Raw genomic sequence first — 20,241 nt, forward strand, 5'->3', positions numbered from 1 at the left:
TCCATTTCCCTGGGGAATTAGCTCAGTGGTGCTGCCGCCTGCCTTGCAAGTGAAAGGTCCCAAGTTTGATCCCCAGTACCAAAAAAAAAGAGAACTTCCATTTCCAAAATCTTTGACAGAGGTGACCTTCGGTATCTCTATCACATCAAAAGGACATAGTCTTCACAAAGCTAGATTCCCGGCTCCCTGCCCACTGGCTTCATGACAAGAGATTCAGTGATTAGCTTTCATATCCATAGGGTTTTCTGCATAAAGAGACATTATTTGATGCATTCATTAAGACCAAACATGTCCACCCAGCTCCAGAGAGCTAAAGGTGACTCAGTCTGGACTGATAAACTGAGTCCGCCACCTCTCACCACTTTGTCCCAGCTCCCTCCCTCTGCTCCCTATGGGATCACAGCTCTAGAGGTGGGACCACCTTGTCCTCAGAGGGCCTCTCCAAAGGTTCTTGCTTCCCCAGCTCCTTGGCCTTGGTGCTTGGGTCACTCTCTGCACCATGTGCCAGGCGCTGCTGTTGGCAGATTCCCTGCTCATAGGTTTCCTGTTAATCCTGCTGGTGCTAGCTAAGGTGCTCTAGAATAAATAGTAAGATATAGAAGCCCATGGTCACTTATTGGCAGCTAAGAAATCTCTTTTCCTGAGTGAGAACTGTGCTCATTTGTCATGCGCTTGTGTAGCCATCCAGCAAACAACTGCAAAGCAACTACTAAGGCCCTGGCGATGGGCTTGGCAATGCCCTGCAAAGGAGGCCAAGACAACAGACCCCAGGATCGTGTCCTCCTTGTCTTACCTGGGAGAATGACTAATAGACGGCAAGCTCTAGGGCTTCGGGACAGAGTGGGAAGGTGCCTACCTTCAAGAAGAAGGTAGCCTGGGACCCTGGACGCCCTTATCTTCAGGGCTGTGCTCCTAGGCAGGGAGATCTTCTCCCCTTGCAAGGCCTCCAAGATCCGGGACCTTGTGCCCACTTGGGGCCTTGGAGGATGCGGTCCCAGCCTGATTCCCACTGATGCTGCTCCCAGAGGGTGACACTTCCTAATTCAAGGAAAACTGCCTGGGGGCCTTCCAAGTAGGAGAATGAGTAGAGATTCTCCAGCTCAGCCTGGTAAGGAAGGCCAGACTCCCTGTAGGGGTTCACAAAGATTCACCCTGCATCCAAGGGGCAGGGAATGGAACTGGCACTAGAACTCATTGATACATAATTTAATAGTTTTTAATTCTCTTATAAGTACACAGGCTTATAAAAGCAGATTTGAAACAAAACAAAAAGGGCTACGCCATAAACCCCTTAAAGAAGCGATCAAATATGTGATTGATGCAATACCACATTCAATATTGTCACTCAACCTTTGTCTCTTTCAGCAGAGAACACTAGATTCTTACCTCAATGCCCCAGTGGACCCTTATGTAAGTACTGACTGCCGGCTCTAACCTGTAAGAGCCCAGCCTTTTCCTGGGCACCTCAACTGTGTTACCACTGCTTTTCCCTGAAGCAATCTCACTCTGAGGTGTAGCACATCGCTGTGTGATGAGCAGGGGACACCAGCTGTGCACCCAAGCCGGGTGCATTTGTCCAGGATTGGGCATCTCCACTGAAAGCATCCTTTGTCCGTTTCAGTGGAAACATTCCATGCTCTCGTTTCCCCTCAAAATCGAGTGTTGGAGGCAGAGCTCTATACCATTGGGGTCTCTAGAGATAGAGCTTAAAGAGGGCATGGGCAGAGCCGGCCTGCAGATGATGGGTAAGCAGCAAATTTGAGAGGAAAATGGCACTTTAAAGAAGCAGTGGGGATGGAAAAGAAAAGCCCTCAATATTTGCTCCCTGGAGCAAGTAGAGCTCAAGGTGGTCTTAGGCATCAGACAGAAAGAACAAGTCAGGCCCTGCTGGCAAGTTCAAGGTGGGCACCTTGTCCTCAGTCCTGCAGAGAAAGTGGAGCCTTCATGATGCCCCCAGGCCCAGTATGAAGGGAGCCAAACCACCGCCCCTTAGTGAGCCACAGGACACTTTTCCTCGAGCTGCTCCGCTGGGGCTGTATGAAGCGCATCCCATTCTGATCCCTCAGGCCCTGTGCAATCTCTGCTCTCGGTGTGGCTGCCCACTTTGGGGTCTGCTGAAATCACGGATGGCCCCCTCTGTCAGCAGCTGGATCATGCTTGGTTCTTTTTGTGGCAATGAGGGGACATTTTAGTCAGGGTCACCTCTCACTCCAGATCACTGTGCAGCCGGACACAGGACACCAGGAGAGAGAGGGTAGAAAGGGGGCCCCCATGCCCTCTGGCTTCCTCGCAAATGCACTGCCCTTGCAAGATCTAGAAAAGTCTACACTGCACTCGTTCCTCTGCTGGAGCTGAGACCTTCAGTGGTGAAACAGCTTTCACCTCCGGGTCTGCGTAACTTGTGTGATAACAAGCAGACATGGACTGTTTTTCTTGAAGCTCACAGCCAAGCCCTCTGTGAAAACAGAAATGCAACTGGATGTCTGCACCCCTTTCCATGACCTTACTCCTGCCAAACTTGCAGGCCGATGATGGTTTCCTTAGGACTCCCCTGCCCTTGCTTGGGAGAGCATGGGCTCTGTGCCTGGCTGTGCCCTGGGGTCACGGGGTCAACAACCTCTGATGTTACTGGTCTCAAAGACCACCCAAGAATCATAGTTTTCCCAGCCTCCCACAGTGGCTTGTCAACACACCGCCAGCTGGGAGTGGCCGTGGACTGGTGCTGCTTCTTCTAGTGTCCATCCAATCCATGCTGGCTGAGCCCCACCCTGTGCCCCTGACCCCTCCTGTGAGGACTGGAGCCCAAACTGTGCATTTCTAGAAATCCAGGGGATGCTGCTGGTTCAGAGACCACTGTACGACGGTACAACTAGGAGAATCTGGGGTCCTGTGAACTGCTCCGGTTTCCCAGTCCCAACTCAGCCTGAATTGGACTATGTGGTGATAGGGCCCTAGTTACCTGGATTTTTTTTTTTTGGCAGCACTGAGGATTGAACCCAGAGCCCATTGCATGCTAGACATGTGTTCTACCACTGAGCTACATCCCCAGCTTGTTAAAAAAATTTCCTCAGGTGATTCTGAAAGTCTATATAACAAGTTGAGAACCACTGCTAACCAAAAGAACAAATCTCTTGCCAAAAAAGATTGAGGAGAGGGCTTGGGGATATAGCAGTGTGGCATGTGCTAGGCCCTGGATTCAATCCCCAGCACCACAAATTTAATACTAATACTAATACTACTACTACTAATGATAATAAGGCATAACTCCAGTGTGCGGTCTTCTTAGATGATGGGGCTCCAAGAACAGGACTTGCCTGCATCATTCCTTCCTTCTCAGGGCCCTCTCAGTGTATTTTATAGGATGATGATCCCGAAACCTTGACTCAGCAGCCACAAACACTTTTCAGCATCCTTAAGTCTCCCTGTGGTGACAAAAAGGAAGGATGGTTATAAGGCCCCCGCTCAGGCAACCTAAGGAGACCTGAGAGGATGAGCCAAGGACGTCCCTACCAGGCCATCCAAGTGTTCCTACTGAAAGAGCGCCTCTGGGCCAGATTCACGTGGCAGGCTAGAGTTTGTTCATACATGTGGCTTTTGTGTCTTTTCTTATACTAAATTCATAAATGAAGAGAAATTTCTTTCTTTTTTTTTTTTTTTTGGTACCGGGTTTCAAACTCGGGACCTTGCACTTGCAAGGCAGGCGGCAGCACCACTGAGCTACATCCTGGCCCGAGAAATTTCTAATTATAATTGAAATTACCTCAGCTCATTGGGCCCGGGAGTGATATTACTAACTATTATGATGTTTAACCCAAACAGCAGGGCAGTTTGCTCAGCTGATAGGCTTGTAAATGGGCTCTCTGCATCCTTACCGCAGCAGGCCTCACAGGAGCTCCGAGAGAGGTGAGGTATTTAAAACTTAGGACCAGCAAGACTGCTGCAGGGCTGAGGGTGTGGACGGGGCCACTCGGGGTTCACATGCAGGCTTCGGGATGGACGTTGGTGGTTGTGGAGATTCGAGACAGGAAGACGAGGGTTGGGAATTGTGCCAGGAACGGGACAGTCAGTTTCCACTAGAGAGGATGGAAGCAGAGTTGGCACACTCGAGGACGCAAGACGGGGCCAGGAAAAGGATGGAGAGGTCGGAGGATGTGTGCTGAATGTGTTCATGGGAAAAGCTGTGGTCACTGAGAAGAGTGAAATGAGCAAAGGATGTAGAACCGAGCCTCGAGTTCTAACCGCACAACCCGAGAAGAAAGAGTCAGAGCGTTAAGGAAAAAAATCCAAGAGAGTGCAGAGTCACGGAAGAAAGCAGAGTGTTTCTAGAAGGAAGAGGTGGAACTGTGCTCCCTGCCACCTTCCCACCCACCAGAGCCCCAGCCCCAGGACCCGTGAGCCTGTTGGGGTACTTAGATTATCACCGAAGGATGCGAGAGCCTCCTCACAGCCGACAGTGCGGGGGATATTTTATCTGGGGTGGAGCCACTGCTGCGGAGCAACTGTCTCCCCACCACGCAGTGGGCCCCAAGGTGCTCTCCTTCTGCTCGTAGGGCACCAGGAGAGGAGCCAGGGGCCTATCTGCAGCTGTTTCTCCCCAGACAACTCTCACTCATAGGCACTGTCCTGTGTAGGGGTCACCTGTCACTGCTACATAGAGTGTCACCCAAAATGGGGGAGGATGTGACTTCCCCTGCCCACCAGCGGGCTTCTTCCTTAAATTTTTATTGTGGCCTACAAAATTCTATTGTGTGTAACAAGTGCAAACCCCTCTACAATACCTACATGCAAATATAGTTAAAGTTTTAACTTCACTAAATATAATTAAATTTGGCTAAGATCATACTTATATTGAGATTGGTCAGAAATCCAGTACTGGTCAATTTTCTAGAATTTCCCATTTTTCCTTTCATAGAACAAAGCTGCAGCTCTTTCTTGGGCCCAGAAAATGAAGAGAGAAGCTCAGTCTTTAACCAGGCAGTTGCCATGACAACAGCTCTTTGATGTTAGAGACCGCACCTCCCTACCTTACATGCCAAGTTGGATGAGTCGTGGGAGACCTTTCCCCAGACTCCCAAACCCAAAGAGCTATGTCCTCCCTGACACCCACCTGGTCATCTGAACACTGTCAGAGGAACAGAAGCCCCAGTCTAAGAACTGCTCCCCAGGCCTTTTCTCCAACTCGTGGGGAATTTATTGCCAAGGCTATAGAATGGAGTGAGATCTCGATTTGTTCCATCATATCAAGCTCTCAGTAGATCACCTTACAGGAGTAAATTTAAATACGGACAACTAGGAGAGACACAGTATTCGAGAGCCAGGTTTTCCAAGGCAAATAATTAGATTATCTTTAACTCATCCCTTTGTTGTTGTTGCTGCTACCTCTTCTGTGTCAGAATCATTATTTTCAAAATATTTTTTTTTTGTTCTCACAACTGTCTCCTGAATTTTGTGGTGGTCCAGAATGCCTTCTTCTAAAATAAACCTCCACTCATACCGTTAATGGTTTGAGGACAGAGATTTACAAGTGTTATCTTGGTACATGCAAGGCCACATGTTCTCAAATTTCAACAGGGCAACCTTCTAAATGCTCAAGTGATCCAAATGATATCTACATCACTTTCCCTTCTAGCCAGAAAATTCAAATGAATGTGAAGTGTGTGCCCAAGGGGGACAGATGTACTGCTGCGATACCTGTCCAAAATCCTATCATGAGAACTGCCACATCCCGCCTGTGGAAACTGAGAGGTGAGTCAGACACAGTCCTCCCCCACCTCACCCTTCCTGCTTCCTCCTGCCTAGCACATACATCCTGCAGAGTTTCTGTCTCTAGCTGGGTTCGTCTTGGTGCAGAGGGACCAGAATCCTTAGCATCGAGATCCAAAAGTATCATCCAGAGCGGTGGTACTGGTACTGTAGTAGCAAGTTAATGGATAGCAAAGATTCTCCAGGTAGTTATTAGGTGAAATAGTAAGGGGTGTTATCCCACCTCCCCTTCTGAGTTCTCAAACCTGTGTGCTCTGATGGAGTGATGATGTCAAACACTGTGGCTGAGTTCTGCTTGTACCACTTGCTGTGAGAACATCACACACGATGTTGGTGGAGCTGGTGTTCTATGAGCCTTTGGAGGTCCATCCCATTGTCTGCTGGGTACATGATAAGACCTCTGAATTCTGTGGGTGGGAGCCTCCTGATGCACTCTTTTGGGCTGTAAATGTGTCTTTGGACAGAGGTGATGGGGCATGTGAGATGGATAAAAGATGTGAGTGGTGTCGTAGACAGAATTACTGTGGCCAGGAGAATGACCCCTGGAATGTGTCCAGTGATGACAGAGCATTGCCCTTTCATGATGGGAAGAGTCTAAGAGGATCCACCCGTTCCCAGGACGCTGTCTCAGGGGAGCAATGTCAATCTCTGCTTTTGATAAGCTGAGCAATCTGCAGAGGCAGAAAGCAGATCGCCTCTTTTTGTACCTCATGTGTAGCTCCCATTTCTGTATAATGGACACTCTGTAGTGGACCCTTGAGCAAGTGCTGGGTGGCCAAAGAGATGCCAACAAGGCCAGGACAGGTCATTGTGTCACCCTGGTTACTGAGAGTCTCCTAGCACAGAGAACCTGGTAGAGAAGGAGAATAAATCTTGAGCCAAATGGATCTGACACCCTGTCAGTAGATTTCCTTTCCAAGCAGTTTCTGAAGCATAAAGTCCAGATCTAGATCTGGCAAGGCCAGAGGAGAGAATGTCTATAGCTCATGCTCCACGCTTATTCAGCAAGGTTGAGAAACAAGGGCTGGTTTCCTGATTTTACTATGGATCCTGATTACTACGGCTTACCAAGGTCCTACACTCGCATTCTTAAGGTAATAAATTCCAGTACTTGACTGGGATGACAAGGGTCATTATTAAGTGCAGAGTGAGTCAGATGGGAGCCCCAAGTTTTGAGCACAATGAGAGTCCTTCCACTGCTGGGACATCTCACTGGGCACATTATCACCCTGTCACCACTATTGATGGGAGGGGAGGTCTTTGGGTGTTGAGCCCAAATGGAGTTTCAGTGCAGCGGCCTCCAAGAGAGGAACTAAATACAAGATGGTACCATGTCATTCTCGAGCAGAAGACCCTAGCAGCTGTAGGAATGGTGGCTGCTTCGCAGACCCTGCCCCTTGCTCACTGTATGCCCAACCTCTCAGCAACCCGTGGAGTTGCATCTTCTGCAAGACAAAGGCTATTCGGAAAAAGTACCGAGAAAGCCAACCATGTCATCAGGAATCTGAGGTTCTGATGAAGGCGCTGTGTGATGAGGAACAGCTGGTGAGTTGATGTGACCCTGAAGCCCCTCTTATCATTCACAAGGAGGAGCACAATCTTGCAGAGGTAGAGGAATGGTGCCCAGAGACAAATCACTTTCTCCTGCTGTGCTTCCATCACATGACCTAGCACCAATATCCATATTGTAGAGAATCTCCAATCCAGGGAAATTCCTACTCTCAAAGAGTCCACAGTTCTGGGAGTCACATGTTCTGTCTGGACTGGGCACTGGCTTTTTCTCTTTAAGCTGCTCTGCACTTAAAATCTCCTCCTTCTTTTGCAGAAATGTGAACTGCTCCTCTTGAAGGTCTACTGCTGTGCAGAAAGTGCCTTCTTTGTCACAGAACCAAATTATGTAAGCAACAGCAACAAAGCTAGAAACTTGCATTTGTCAAAATCTGAATTCCAGGGGCAGAAGCTGCACTTACCTTTGCCTTGTTGATGGCTCTGTTACAGCTGCTGTAACAAATCACCATAGATTGTCTATGTACCACAGAAATGTATTTCTCACAGCTGTGTAGGCTGGAAGTTGAAGGTCAGGGTGGCAGCATGACGGGATTGAGATGAAGACCTTCTTCCAGGTTGCAGATTGGCTGCCTTCTCTGTTTTCACTTGGTGGAAAATGAGAGAGAGAGAGATCCCTAGAGTCTCAATAAGGTCACTAATCCCACTCAAGAGGGGCCCACCTTCATGACTTAATGACCCCAACTGTCCACCTCCTAACACTGTCACCTTGGGCTGGGGATTTCAGCATATGAGTTGGAGGGAGTGAGGATACAAAGGTTCAAACCACAACAGTAAGAGTCTGGGGAAGGTAGACTGGGAAACATGCAGACAGCCCTCTCTTTGCTGTTCTCCTCAACAGACCAAAGGGGCATCTGTGGGCCAACCGGCACGCGTGTGTTTAGACCAAATCAAGGCCAGGCTGAATGAGAAGAAGTACTCCCGAGTGAAGGAATTTGTGCAGGACATCCGTGTCATCTTTCAGAGCCACAAGCCATTTTACAGAGTAAGTGGTTCTCCCTGCGTCCCTTTTGCTTTCAGTCACTTTCCCTTTTGCCTTCTTCCTTGGGGAAATGTTTCAGTTGCCCTCCTCCTGTGGCAAACTTGGACAAGTGAAACTCCACAGAAATATTTTTAAAGCCCTGGGGGGCAGGTAGGGAAAGTAACAACACACCAGAAGGCGTCCTTGGAAAGGCGAGCCTAAGCCACCTGGGCCTGCTCACTTCTGGATAGTCGACTCTCAGCCGTGGAGAACAGCCCACTGCCCAGCCATTCACTGCCTACCGCTGCAAATGCAAGTGCCTTTTACAGGAAACCAGTGTTTCTCTTCTCACAGGAAGATACCAGATCAAGTTTCTCAAGTTTCAAAACCTTACATTTCTTTACATCCTAATTTCCTAGTGATCCATCAAAAAACTAACAAGGCTTCTCAAAGGGTGAATCTGTACTATCACATGGTTACAAATCATCAATGCGGTGTTTAAAAATCAAATAACAAGAACTTCGTAAAAATGCAGGTTGAACTTTTTAAAAATTAAATTGGTATCTTTCCAATCAGGAATTAGAGTGCAACATGCAGGTTGAACATCTGAAGGTCCAAACTCTGAAATACTCCAAAATTTGAAACTTTTCGGGCATCAACAGGACCACAAGTAGTAAAATCCACACCATAAAACTTTGCATGAAATTATTGATTATATTTTATGCAATTACCTTTGGGCTATCTGTATAAGGTTTATATGAAGCATAAATGAATTTTGTGTTTAGGCTTGGGTCTTATGCCCCAAATAATTTCATTATGGATATACATATATTCCAAAATCCAAAAAATTCTGCAATTCAAATCACTTCTAATCCAAACCGTTTGGATAGAGGATATTCAACCTGTAGAACTATTTTAGCTTCTCTGTCTCCCCAATAAAGAGAAATGAACTATGGGGGAACGTAAACTCCTCCGAACTGGATTATTTCTCACTTAGAGTTTGGAATAGTCCAAATGAGGCTTCCAATTATCTGACACACTGGGAGTCTAGGAGCATTGAATAATGGCTGCAATTACTTTTGCCTTTGTTTTCTCAGGAGAAAAAGTTCATCAGTCTGGGCACGCTAGAAGACAAATTTGAGAAGAATTTCAAAACCATTTTTGGAGTCCAGAAAACGACTCCAGACAATCACCTGTTGCCCCACTCAGGATCCTTCAGCAGCTAGCAAACAAAAAAGTTTTAAAATAATCATTGCTATTTATACATATTTTTGTCATTGATTACCTTGGCCCTAGGACCTTTGTTCTCGCCTTTGCTGTCTATGTAAGTAAAATGCTGTCTGAATCTTCAGTGGCTCCATTGTTTCTTGTTTTGTTTTCTCAGAGAAATCTGACAGCCGTACTGAACAGGTTCCCACGCCTGATATCTTCTGGTTATGGGAGGAAGTGGGTCACGTGTTGGTAGCTGATGGAGAGCATACAGGACAGCCTGCAGGGAAATACGCCTGCCTCAGAAATTACTATGCCCCATTGGCACCAAAAGCAAGTCTCCAACACACTATTTCAGCACTCAAATAATGAAATGTCATCATCAGACAGCATAATTTTGAGGATCAAATGAGCTTATACGCATAATAAAATCATTTTTGAAACACATGAATGTTTCCTGGCTACACACAGCAGGGATTCTGTACTTAAAATATCAATTCAAGCAGGACGTAGCAATTCTAGCCCGGCAATATGGAAAGTTGACTTTCGTTCCTCTGGAAGAACTTATTCTGGAAACATGAAAGGGGGCAAAAGTGCCAATGTCAGATCAAAATGACCTTTTGCATAAGTAACCTCTATATTTAATCATATCATAGCATGCAGTGTTGGTGATCTGTGGGCAGAAAAAGAAGTTTATTGGCTCTGGAAACCATAGGTACAAGCAATGACGAGTACACTCGGTGAGTTTGTCAGTACGACAGCCTGGAACACAATTTGTAAAGTTGTATCCAGCTTTCTCATTAATCGCTGAGGAATCTTTTTTTTTTTTTTTTTTTGCAACAAAGTATTGTATTTAAGCTTTGCAAAACTCTTAACAATTTAAATGTCAAAATTATAAATAGTCCCTTGTGCAACTACATCATCACTAAAACTCCCAAAGTTTAAAATAATAAAACACAGGTTAAAAAGATTCAACTTGAGAAAATACACTGGGAGTTAGAGTAGTTTCCCAAAGAGAGGGGCTAGCTTGTTGTTTTTACTATGTACACAAGTACATTACGATCTTCTAACAAGCTGGCATTTGTTGCCTAAAACTATTTCTACAAGACAGTAGTATAATACAGAAAAAAATAAGTATGGAATGAATCATAAATCTGAGACATGGTACCATAAACTAAATCTGTTAAAAATGCTTACCTCTTGTAATTGTATTTGCAAACTTAAGGGGTAAATTTCAAACTTTAATTCAGTAGGAGCAGACCAATCATATTTTTGCCTGAGTTCCAAAAGTTCTGAACAGCTTAACTATTCTAACATATTAAAAATAGTCCAGAGTCTTAAATACTGTGTCCGTGTAACATGGGCTTTCTTGGGAGTAATTTTTTTTTAACTTGCCATAAACTTGTAAGCCACAAAAAACAAAAATACTTTTTCCAACTCCATATTCTGATTAGGAGTATAGGAAAGAATCAAAGTATGCCAAAAGAGAGTAAGAATTTCTATAGGCATTAAAGTTTCAATGATATAAAAGACCACATGTGTTTGCGTGCATGTGTATCTGTCACATTTTTATTACCAGGTTAACTTTTAGATGACCTATTCTATAGCCTACAAATGTTAACTTTTAACAGGATTCATAATCTAACTCACTAGTTACTTCTCAGTAGTTACTTCTTGCTTAATCATCTGTTTGACCCATGTTTTCAATGGATTTTTCACTTGGTTTCAATCAATTCTTAATTATTTTGTTGCTTTTTCTTTTAGCTCCAATATTGTATGTTGTCATACAGACAACTCTCCCAGTTCTCTACATGGAAGTCTGTATTAGAGAGCAAGCAACCACAGACTCATCCCTGACAAGAAACCTGTTCCTCAGGCTTCTCCTTTAATCCTAAAGCCCCTCATGCAAGAATGCCTTCTGATGACAGGTCTAGCCTGGGAAGGTAGTGATGGATCTGCCCACAAGCTGCACTTCTGATCATCCTATCAAAGCAAGAAGGACCCAAAGGACAGCAGGAAAGAGAAAAAAGGCCCTCCTATCGCCTCTACCCCTTGGTCATCAATGCCTATCCTCTACAGCAAAGAAGATAATGAAGGGTCCCAACAGCAGTTCTCAGTTCCCAAGAACTAACCCAACAATTACCTGCTTTACTTGCCTCTTGTGGACCAGGCTGCCCTCCAAGCAGCTATAAATGCAATAGAATTCTTAAGACACAAGAACTTTCTTAACTCAGAAGAGTAAGAAGACATGTACATCATATAATGCAAAGCAACAAATTCTAGTCAATGTTGCAGAAAGACTGTTACTATAACATCAACATGCTTGAGCTAACTTTCTAAAAACATTTTTAGGATGGCCCAGCTCACAGTCAAAAATTGCCCTTAACTTACATTCTAGTTCAAACATTTCTAGTGTTTACTGTAATAGACAAAAAGCAGACAATATATCTGGATCTATGCCTAAACATGAAAATGAGTCCACAGGCACACTCTTAACCATCTTTCCAAAGAAATATGTTTAAACGGCTTTACCATGCAGAGCTATGGCTTCCCAGAAGGGTTGCAAATCAGTCTCTAAAGAGGAGCTAGTTTCCGCTGAAGGAGCTCGGTTAGGGGACACTACAGTCAGTCTTGGGGGAGCTCTAGTTTCGAGGTGGAGGAACCTTTCCACACAGGAAGCTGATCAAATCTTCTCTGCGAATAGTTCTTCTGCGTTTTTTAACCCAAGCCAACACATCCTTATTGCGTCGCTGATAGCCAATCTGAATTCCAATATCAAAACTTCGCTGATGGGTATCCACGCTTTCTTTGTAGAGGTTGGTGACAGCGGTGGCTGCGCTCTGGAAGGGAACCCAGAGAGAAAGTCCTGGCTGCTGACACATTCGGTCTTTGTAGAGCTGAGCCACGGCGGTGGCCGAGTTCTGGAAGAGGTGCCACAGCTTCTGCTGCTCGTGCTCGGGCTGCGCGGCGGCCGCTGCCTCCTCCTGCAGCTCGGGGGGCAGCTGCTCGTCCTGCTCGGCCTCGGCCAGGCACTGCCGCTCCCACTTAGAGAACCAGTGCTCCGGCCCATGCTCCTGGATCTCCGCCTCGCCCTCCTCCTTCCGCTCCTCCATCCCCCGCGGCCTCCCGCGGCCTCCTCAGGCGGGGCCTCCGCGGGAGCGTCGTCCTCCAGCGGCCCAGAGGAGGGACCCGTCGGCCGGCAGCAGCGCCTCTCGGCGGCCTGGGACTCCTACGACCCCGCCCCGCGGCCCCGCGCAGCCCCGGACGACCCCCGCCCAGGGCCTACCCTCCCCCGGGCCCCGCGGGCGGTCGCCGTGCCGGACTGAGCTCTGCCGTCCCTCGCCCCCTCGCCTCGGCCTCCGGAGCTCTGCTACCGCCCGCCGGTGGCGCTGTGGCCTCCCCGGGGCCGCTGTAGCCCGCCGAGCCCTCCGCACCACCCGGCCTGCGCCCCCTGCCGAGCCCACCCAGAAGACTCAATCGCTGAGGAATCTTGAATTCTGCAGTCAAGCAGAAGGCATGTTCCTCTAAACAGCTCAGCAGTTTTCTAAATAGTTCTGTTTTTAATCTGCAGTGTTGAACTCCTGTGGGAATATGAAGTCATCCCTTGCTCTAGATTTTCTGAAGAAATTGTAGTGTATAAAATATCGATCATTTGTTTTTACACTAAAATGTGTTGTATTAAACAGTAGAGAAAAATAAAGAAAAAACATAAATTGAATCTTCAAAAGGCAGTAGCACAGGGGCCGGGGATTTAGCTCCGTGGTTCCGCCACCTGCATCGCAAGAGCAAGGTCCTGAGTTCGATCCCCGGTACCAAAAAAGAAAAAAAGGCAGTAGCAGACAACATTCTAAATTCCCAAACCATGTTCTCCTTTTCTTCCTAAGCACACAACATGCCACACATCTCAAAGACCAGCCCCACACTCCTTATTAGCTAGTGCCCTGTGAACTCCAACTAAAGGAATGTGTACCAAAGTGAGATAGGCTATCCTGAAGCCTGGTCCACGATGTCTGCCACGCTACTTCCTTTGTGTGCAGGAGACGTCCAGCCCCATGACTTCATGGAAGTCATGGGCTGAAACCAGTACCATATCCCTTTCTCCAACTTGACCCCTAAGGATCTACGAGAAGATTTGTCCTGACATGTTGAAACTTTGTCGGGAGCAAAATGTCAACTTCTGCCACACCTGAGTCATTGCACATTGCATATTTATTTATTAGAGCAGATATCCTATCCTAACAGTTACATAGTACACAATATGAATCACCTGTAGTCAAACAGAAGTTTTTAAATTGAGAAACATATGAAAAATTGAATCGATCTTCTACCGAAAAGCTATTCATTGTAACATAATTCTTCCTTGCTGCTAGGTGTTTCCAAGTGCATTTTTCTAAAGGTTTGTTTCCTCCTTTGTTACCCACTTCATGGGATCTAGAAAATAAAGGGGAAGGCTTAAAAAGAACTTGTAAGTAAAAAGATAATGAAATCATGTGATAACTCACCTGGCAGAAGATTTGAGATCATAATGATGTTTTGATAATAAATTCTGTCTCTGCCTTTCTTATTTAAAAAAAAAGCCAAAACAGACAACCACAAAATTGAATTCTGCTATGAGAATGAGCATGAGTCCTGGATCTACTTTGAATTTTCCATGTTGATTTGTCAAAGATCCTTAAATATTCACAAGCTTTAGTTTTCCCATCTGAAACACCAGTTCCTCTGTATTAATTGTGAAATTATAACTTCTTACCTCCCTTGTTTTAAAAATGAAAGTACAGAAAATAGAATCCCCAACTAAAATGAATCCATTGCAATCATGGTTGTTCTGAATACAAATGGTAATCTCTAGCCAATGGTTCCCAATCCTAACTTCCTTCCCTTGTCTAATTATTGACTTGGGCTTGAGCTAGTCATGTCCCCTAACCACTGCACAAGGAATGAAAGCCCTTTTAGTCTCAGAGTAGTCTCAGTGTGTGGTAATGGAGCACCCCAGGAGGAAATCTCAGGGGAAACTCATACCTGGGATGCTCACAAGGTCATCTTGGTCTGCTCTTTTCATCAGACCTCAGTGTTTCAGGCACTACAGAAGAAACTAAGAACTTCTCACCCACATGGAGTATCTTTGCTTAGCATTGCTCCCTCTTGCTCCTTGCTCTTCTTCCTGTTTCCCTCTTCTACTTGCCCCTACATGTTTACTATATTTCTTTCTGTGTTTCATCCAAGAAGACCTTGCAAGCCTTGTGTTGAATACACCAGAGCTTCAGTCAACCAGAGTTCCCCAAAGGGCTGTGTGGAGCAAAGACCTCCAACAACCAGGAACCACCCTCTACTGATTGTGTGAGCCACACGTAACCCTCCGAATGTGTTTGAGCCACGTGAACATTTGGAGATCTGTTTCTCACGGCAGTTATGTTATGATATACTAAAAAAAAAAGTTGTATTGGAAGAGGGTGTCACACAAAAGCCCTAGATGTGGCCCCTGGCTTCACAGTTAGGTAACAGCTAACAGCCAGTGAGAAAACAGATCAGAGGCTGGAAAGATGGAGCCCACCGCATCCAGAGGCAAATCACTTAGCAGGACTCTGACTTCCATACTTTGAAAGCAGATCAAGAGCTTTTCAAACCAAGGACTTCAGGAAAAGAGATTCGGTGACGGGGTGTTAGCTGTGTATATTGATTGATGTTTGCGACATTTAAAAAATTTGCAAAAGAGAGAATATTTCAGGCAAGATTTAGCTAATTAAAGAAGATGAAGAGAGTCCTGGAATCTGGACGTTTCAGGGTTAGAAGAACTCCCAGAAGCCAGAGGAATGACATCAGGGTGGGATGTGGGGGTCTTGGCTTCACAAGGAGCTGGTGCACTTTGGTTAAGGCAGAAACATTGGAGCATGGGTAGGGCATGGAAGGGTGCTCAGTGGGAGAAGACAGTTGCGTGGATCAGTGGAGATAAGAAGAGAGGACTGTGCTAAAAGGAAGAAGGGAGACACTAAATATTGATGTGCTTTGGTTTTCTCATGCATAAACAGTGCTGCCAACAAGTCATTCTGCCCACATCTCGTAATGGTTGTAAAGGTAAAAAGAGATTTCTTCCTCCATTTTTGTAAAGCCCTTTCACAAGCCACTATCTGCTAATGACATTGGGAAAATACCAAAAATCTGCCCTGTCACTCATGAGACTGGGAAACAGATATAGATATTTCTACAAAGCACTTGCTACTGTTATCAACTACCAACAACCCCCTTCTTTGAATGTTAGTCATGGAAGAACCTTGTCAAAAATCACACACATTTCTTCTGCTTCTACTTGGTGCGAATGGTGGGGCAATTTTTGAAGAAGTGTGTGGATCTAAACCCTCTCTTCTCCTTCCCCCAATCCCACTCCACCTCTCTTGCCCACCTGTTTGGATGGTTTCCATGGCTAACAAACAGATTTCTAGTGTTTAAGACACTATGACTTTCTTAAAACCAGATGGTGACAACTTCCTAAAAAAACCATGTTTTCCTTTTTTTAAAAAAAATGTGGAACTAATGATTTAAGGATTATAGGAGAGACAAAGCAAGTAGAATTGTGCTTCTTTTACAGACCAGGGAAAATGAAATGTTTAGCTACAATTTCCCATGCAAACATGAAACGGTATTCACATAGAATAAACGCTCTCCCAGATAACTGGTGGGTGATGGACACTCACCACATTCAACCAAAGCCAAACAAAAACTGAAAATTGCCATGGTTATTCGTATTTTAAAGTTAACACACTTGCTCTGTTTAAAACAAACCATAGAAGCTCATAATAAATTTTTTCTATTTCCAGACATGAATATTTCACTATTAACTGTTTAAACACCCCTGAAATTTGAAATTATTATACTACATATTAAAATAACTTGATAAATGCTTTCTTCCAGAAATTAGCTGGTTTATTTAAAAATTTGTTTTAGAATTAGAGTGATAGATCCTTTCCTCTGGTCCCACCCAAGCAGCTGCCCGAGACCTGCCTAGGCATAGGGAACGGAAAGCCGGAAGGGGCAAGACAAGTAAAGTTCACCATGGGGCTATTTGGAAAAACCCAAGAGAAGGGACCCAAAGAGCTGATCAAACTCTGGACCTTGCACTTTCGAGGCAGGTGGCGGAACCACTGAGCTAAATCCCCGGCCTATTCATGTTCTTGAATGGGAGTACCATGAACTGAAATTGAGAGAATTAAACAGAAGAGTGTGTTCGAGGGGAATGGTGATAATGAAGGAGAAGGAGCCAAAGAGCTCGATTTTGAACAGAATTCAAGAGATAACTCTAGAGATAGATTTTATGAAACTTTTACTCTCTGATACTTAAGAATATACAAAGGTCTGCTATTTAGAATCTATAAAGAACTTTAAAAAATCAGACCTCCCAATCAGACCTGGGACATGGCCTGAGCGTACCTCAATTTCTAGAGCATTCTCAGTGCTTATAATTTTATAATTGACTCAGAGGCCTCTGCTGTTGTATTTCAGTGGTTTCTAACTATTCATACCCATAACAGAGCCAAGGGGGAACATGTGTGTCTGTAGATCTCATTGTTTAAGATGAAGCCCTAAAAGAATTCCCAGGTCAGACCCCGCTGCAGACAGGCAGGTCTGCCCATGCCCTACCAAGGTCGTGAGTCGCACAGAACACGCCGAATCAGCCCGCTGTAGACAGGCAGGTCTGTGCACGCCCTACCGAGGTCCTGAGTCACGCGGAAGACGCTGAATCACCCCGCTGCAGACAGGCAGCCACCTGGTTCCACACTACAAAGACGCAGAGGACACCAGACCACCAGACAAAGGTGCTGAGTCCCGCTGTTCCCGGCCCAGAGGTAGGGGCTTCTGAGCCATCGTCCCACTGCTCCTGGCCCAGAGGAAGGGGCTTCCTGGCCCCCATCCCTCCCGCTGCTCCCAGCCCACAGGAAAGGGCTTTTGGGTCACCATCCCTACCACTGCTCCCAGCCCCTGTCCCACCTCACCCAGCTCACAGGAGGTAATCCGTGCAGGTGCTAACAGCCCCCCGCCCCAGTCAAAATGAGAAAACACGTAAATAAGTCTCAAAACAAGACTTCCAGATCACCTACAGCAGCCTCAAAGGGAAATGAGATGGACCATTCTGATACTCAACCATCTGGACCCACTGAACTGGGAACAAAAGGGGATCTGGAAAAAATGAAATCAGAAATAATTTCTCAGATAACAGGAGAAATTGTGCTCCTAGTGCAAGACATGATTAAGAAATCTAGAGAGGAGCTCAGGAATATGATGGAATCCCAAAATAGGAAACAAATGGAATCCATAAAACAGATATAAATAGATTTCCAGGACATGAAAAATTCCACTGAAAGTCTACACAGCAGAATGAGCCAATGTGAGGACAGAATTTCAGATATAGAAGATAAGATTGCAATTAGTGACCAGGAAAAGAAAAATTGCTTCAAAATTATAAGGGAACATGAGAAATCAATCCAGCAGCTGCTAGATGATGCAAAGAAGAATAACATAAGACTGACTGGGCTCAATGAAGAAACAGGAGAGAGTGCAGATGACATAAAAAAATCTCTTCACAGAAATAATGGCAGAAAACTTCCCAAGCAGGGCAAAAGTGCTTGACATACAGATAAGTGAGGCATGTAGGACTCTAAATAGCCTTGATCAAAAAAAATCTACACATAGGCATATAATTGTTAAGATTCCAGAAACACAACAGAAGAACAAAGTTCTACAAGCAGTCAGAGAAAAGAAATAAATCACATACAAAGGAAAGCCCATCAGAATCACAGCAGACTTCTCAACACAAACCCTCAAGGCAAGAAGAGCTTGGAGTGACATATTCCAAGCCCTAAAAGAAAACAGCTTCCAACCCAGATTGATGTACCCTGCAAAACTATCTTTCCAAATGGATGGAGAAATAAGATACTTTCATGACAAAGAGCACCTTAGGAACTTCGTGAATACCAAACCAGCACTCCAAAGAATTTTACACAATATCCTAGGAACAGATATTGAGGATCACAACCCCAGGAAGCAAAGCAGAATGAACCCATCTGGCATGACAAGAAATTAAATGGAAAGGGGGAGAACCCAACAAAAAGAGAAAGTCATGGCAATGACAAGTCAATATGTTTCAGTTATAACCATCAATGTTAATGGTCTCAATTCACCAATCAAAAGAAATAGATGGGCAGAATGGGTCAAGAAGCAAAATCCAACAATATGCTGCATACAAGAAACACACTTCATTCAAAAGGAAACTCATAGACTGAAAGTTAAAGGGTGGAAAACAATACTGCATGCGACAGGAACCCGAAAAAAAGCAGGAGTAGCTATCCTCTTGGCAGATCAAGTAGATTTCAAACCAACACTGATTAAGAGAGATGAAGAAGGACACTACATCCTTGTAAAGGGAAGAATCCAAGAGGAAGAGAAGACAATCATAAATATCTATGCACCAAACACTAGTGCACCCAACTATATAAAACAAATACTAACGGAAATGAAAAGTCATATATGCACTAATACAATTGTAGTGGGGGACCTCAACACCCCACTGTCACAAATAGATAGCTCAACTAGACAAAAAATAAGTAATGAAATACAAGCACTCAATCGAACTCTTGAACAAATGAACTTAAGAGATGTTTACAGAGTCTTCCACCCCACAAAATCAGAATACACATTCTTCTCAGCTGCACATGGGTCCTTCTCCAAAATAGACCACCTACTCACACACAGAACATGTTTAAGTAAGTGCAAAGGAATTGAAGTTATCCCCTGTATATTATCAGACCACAGTGTGATGACATTGGAGATCCATAGCAAAAGAAACTCAAAAAATTTCATAAACATGTGGAAATTGAACAACACACTTCTGAATAACCAATGGGTCACAGAGGAAATTAAAGAAGAAATCAGACAGTTCCTTCAATTAAATGACAATGACAATACAACATATCGGAATCTATGGGACACAATGAAAGCAGTCTTATGAGGGAAATTCACAGCAGTGAATACGCATGTTAGGAAAACAGAATGAGCCCAATTAAACAACCTGATGCTGAACCTCAAGCTTCTAGAAAAAGAAGAGCAGGACAACCCCAAAGCTCATACAAGGGAGGAAATTATAAAGATCAGAGGAGAAATCAATGCAATGGAGACTAAGAGAACAATACAAAAAATCAATGCGGCCAAGAGTTGGTTCTTCGAAAGAATCAACAAAATTGACAAAACTTTAGCCAACCTTGTCAGAAAAAGGAAAGAAAAGGCCCAAATCCATGCAATTGGAATGAAAAGGGTGAAATTACAACAGACCCAGCAGAAATCCAGAGGATCATCAATACCTACTTCCAGAACCTATATGCCAATAAGATGGACAACAGAGAAGAAATGGACAGATTCCTACATACATATGAATTACCAAAGTTGAACAAAGAAGACCTAAAAATTCTGAACAACCCAGTATCAACCAATGAAATTAAAAATGTAATTTAAAACTTATCAACTAAGAAAAGCCCAGGCCCTGATGGCTTCACTGCTGAATTCTACAAGACATTTAGAGAGGAACTGCTGCCACTACTGTTTAAACTCTTCAATGAAATTGAAAGGGAAGCAAATACTCCCAAATTCCTTCCTGGAATCAAGCATCGCCTTGATCCCCAAAGCAGAGAAAAACCCAACCGAAAAAGAGAACTATAGGCCAATATCACTAATGAACATAGATGCAAAAATCCTTAATA

General features: G+C 44.8%; 1 protein-coding gene and 1 pseudogene across 13 annotated transcripts in view; one reads left to right on the forward strand and one right to left on the reverse strand.

Moving 5' to 3' along the window:
• Nucleotides 1-9,641, forward strand: part of Sp100 (SP100 nuclear body protein) — a 76,372-nt gene extending 66,731 nt beyond the window's left edge. For 5 of the 12 annotated variants that reach the window (XM_021247062.2, XM_004868032.4, XM_004868035.4 and 2 more), the window contains 6 exons: nucleotides 1,366-1,410; nucleotides 5,630-5,745; nucleotides 7,188-7,308; nucleotides 7,589-7,660; nucleotides 8,171-8,314; nucleotides 9,388-9,641. In XM_021247062.2, the coding sequence (XP_021102721.1) occupies nucleotides 1,366-1,410; nucleotides 5,630-5,745; nucleotides 7,188-7,308; nucleotides 7,589-7,660; nucleotides 8,171-8,314; nucleotides 9,388-9,516 (627 nt within the window). In that variant the 3' untranslated portion in view covers nucleotides 9,517-9,641. Of the gene's footprint in view, nucleotides 1-1,365; nucleotides 1,411-5,629; nucleotides 5,746-6,768; nucleotides 6,858-7,111; nucleotides 7,309-7,588; nucleotides 7,661-8,170; nucleotides 8,316-9,387 lie in introns of those variants that run through there. The other 7 variants (XR_002390301.2, XR_002390302.2, XR_015450563.1 and 4 more) reach the window with 7 other exon arrangements.
• Nucleotides 65-12,992, reverse strand: LOC101725146 (HUWE1-associated protein modifying stress responses 1 pseudogene; annotated as a pseudogene). The gene is made up of 2 exons (XR_015450564.1): nucleotides 9,576-12,992; nucleotides 65-7,916 (listed from the first exon to the last, which is right to left on the reverse strand). The product of XR_015450564.1 is annotated as an HUWE1-associated protein modifying stress responses 1 pseudogene (transcript).
• Between the last annotated feature and the right edge of the window lie 7,249 nt (nucleotides 12,993-20,241).

The sequence above is a fragment of the Heterocephalus glaber genome, unplaced genomic scaffold (genome assembly GCF_053883595.1).
Source record: "Heterocephalus glaber isolate CG9 unplaced genomic scaffold, H.glaber_assembly_v1.0 deba00001004, whole genome shotgun sequence".
Taxonomy (NCBI): domain Eukaryota; kingdom Metazoa; phylum Chordata; class Mammalia; order Rodentia; family Bathyergidae; genus Heterocephalus; species Heterocephalus glaber.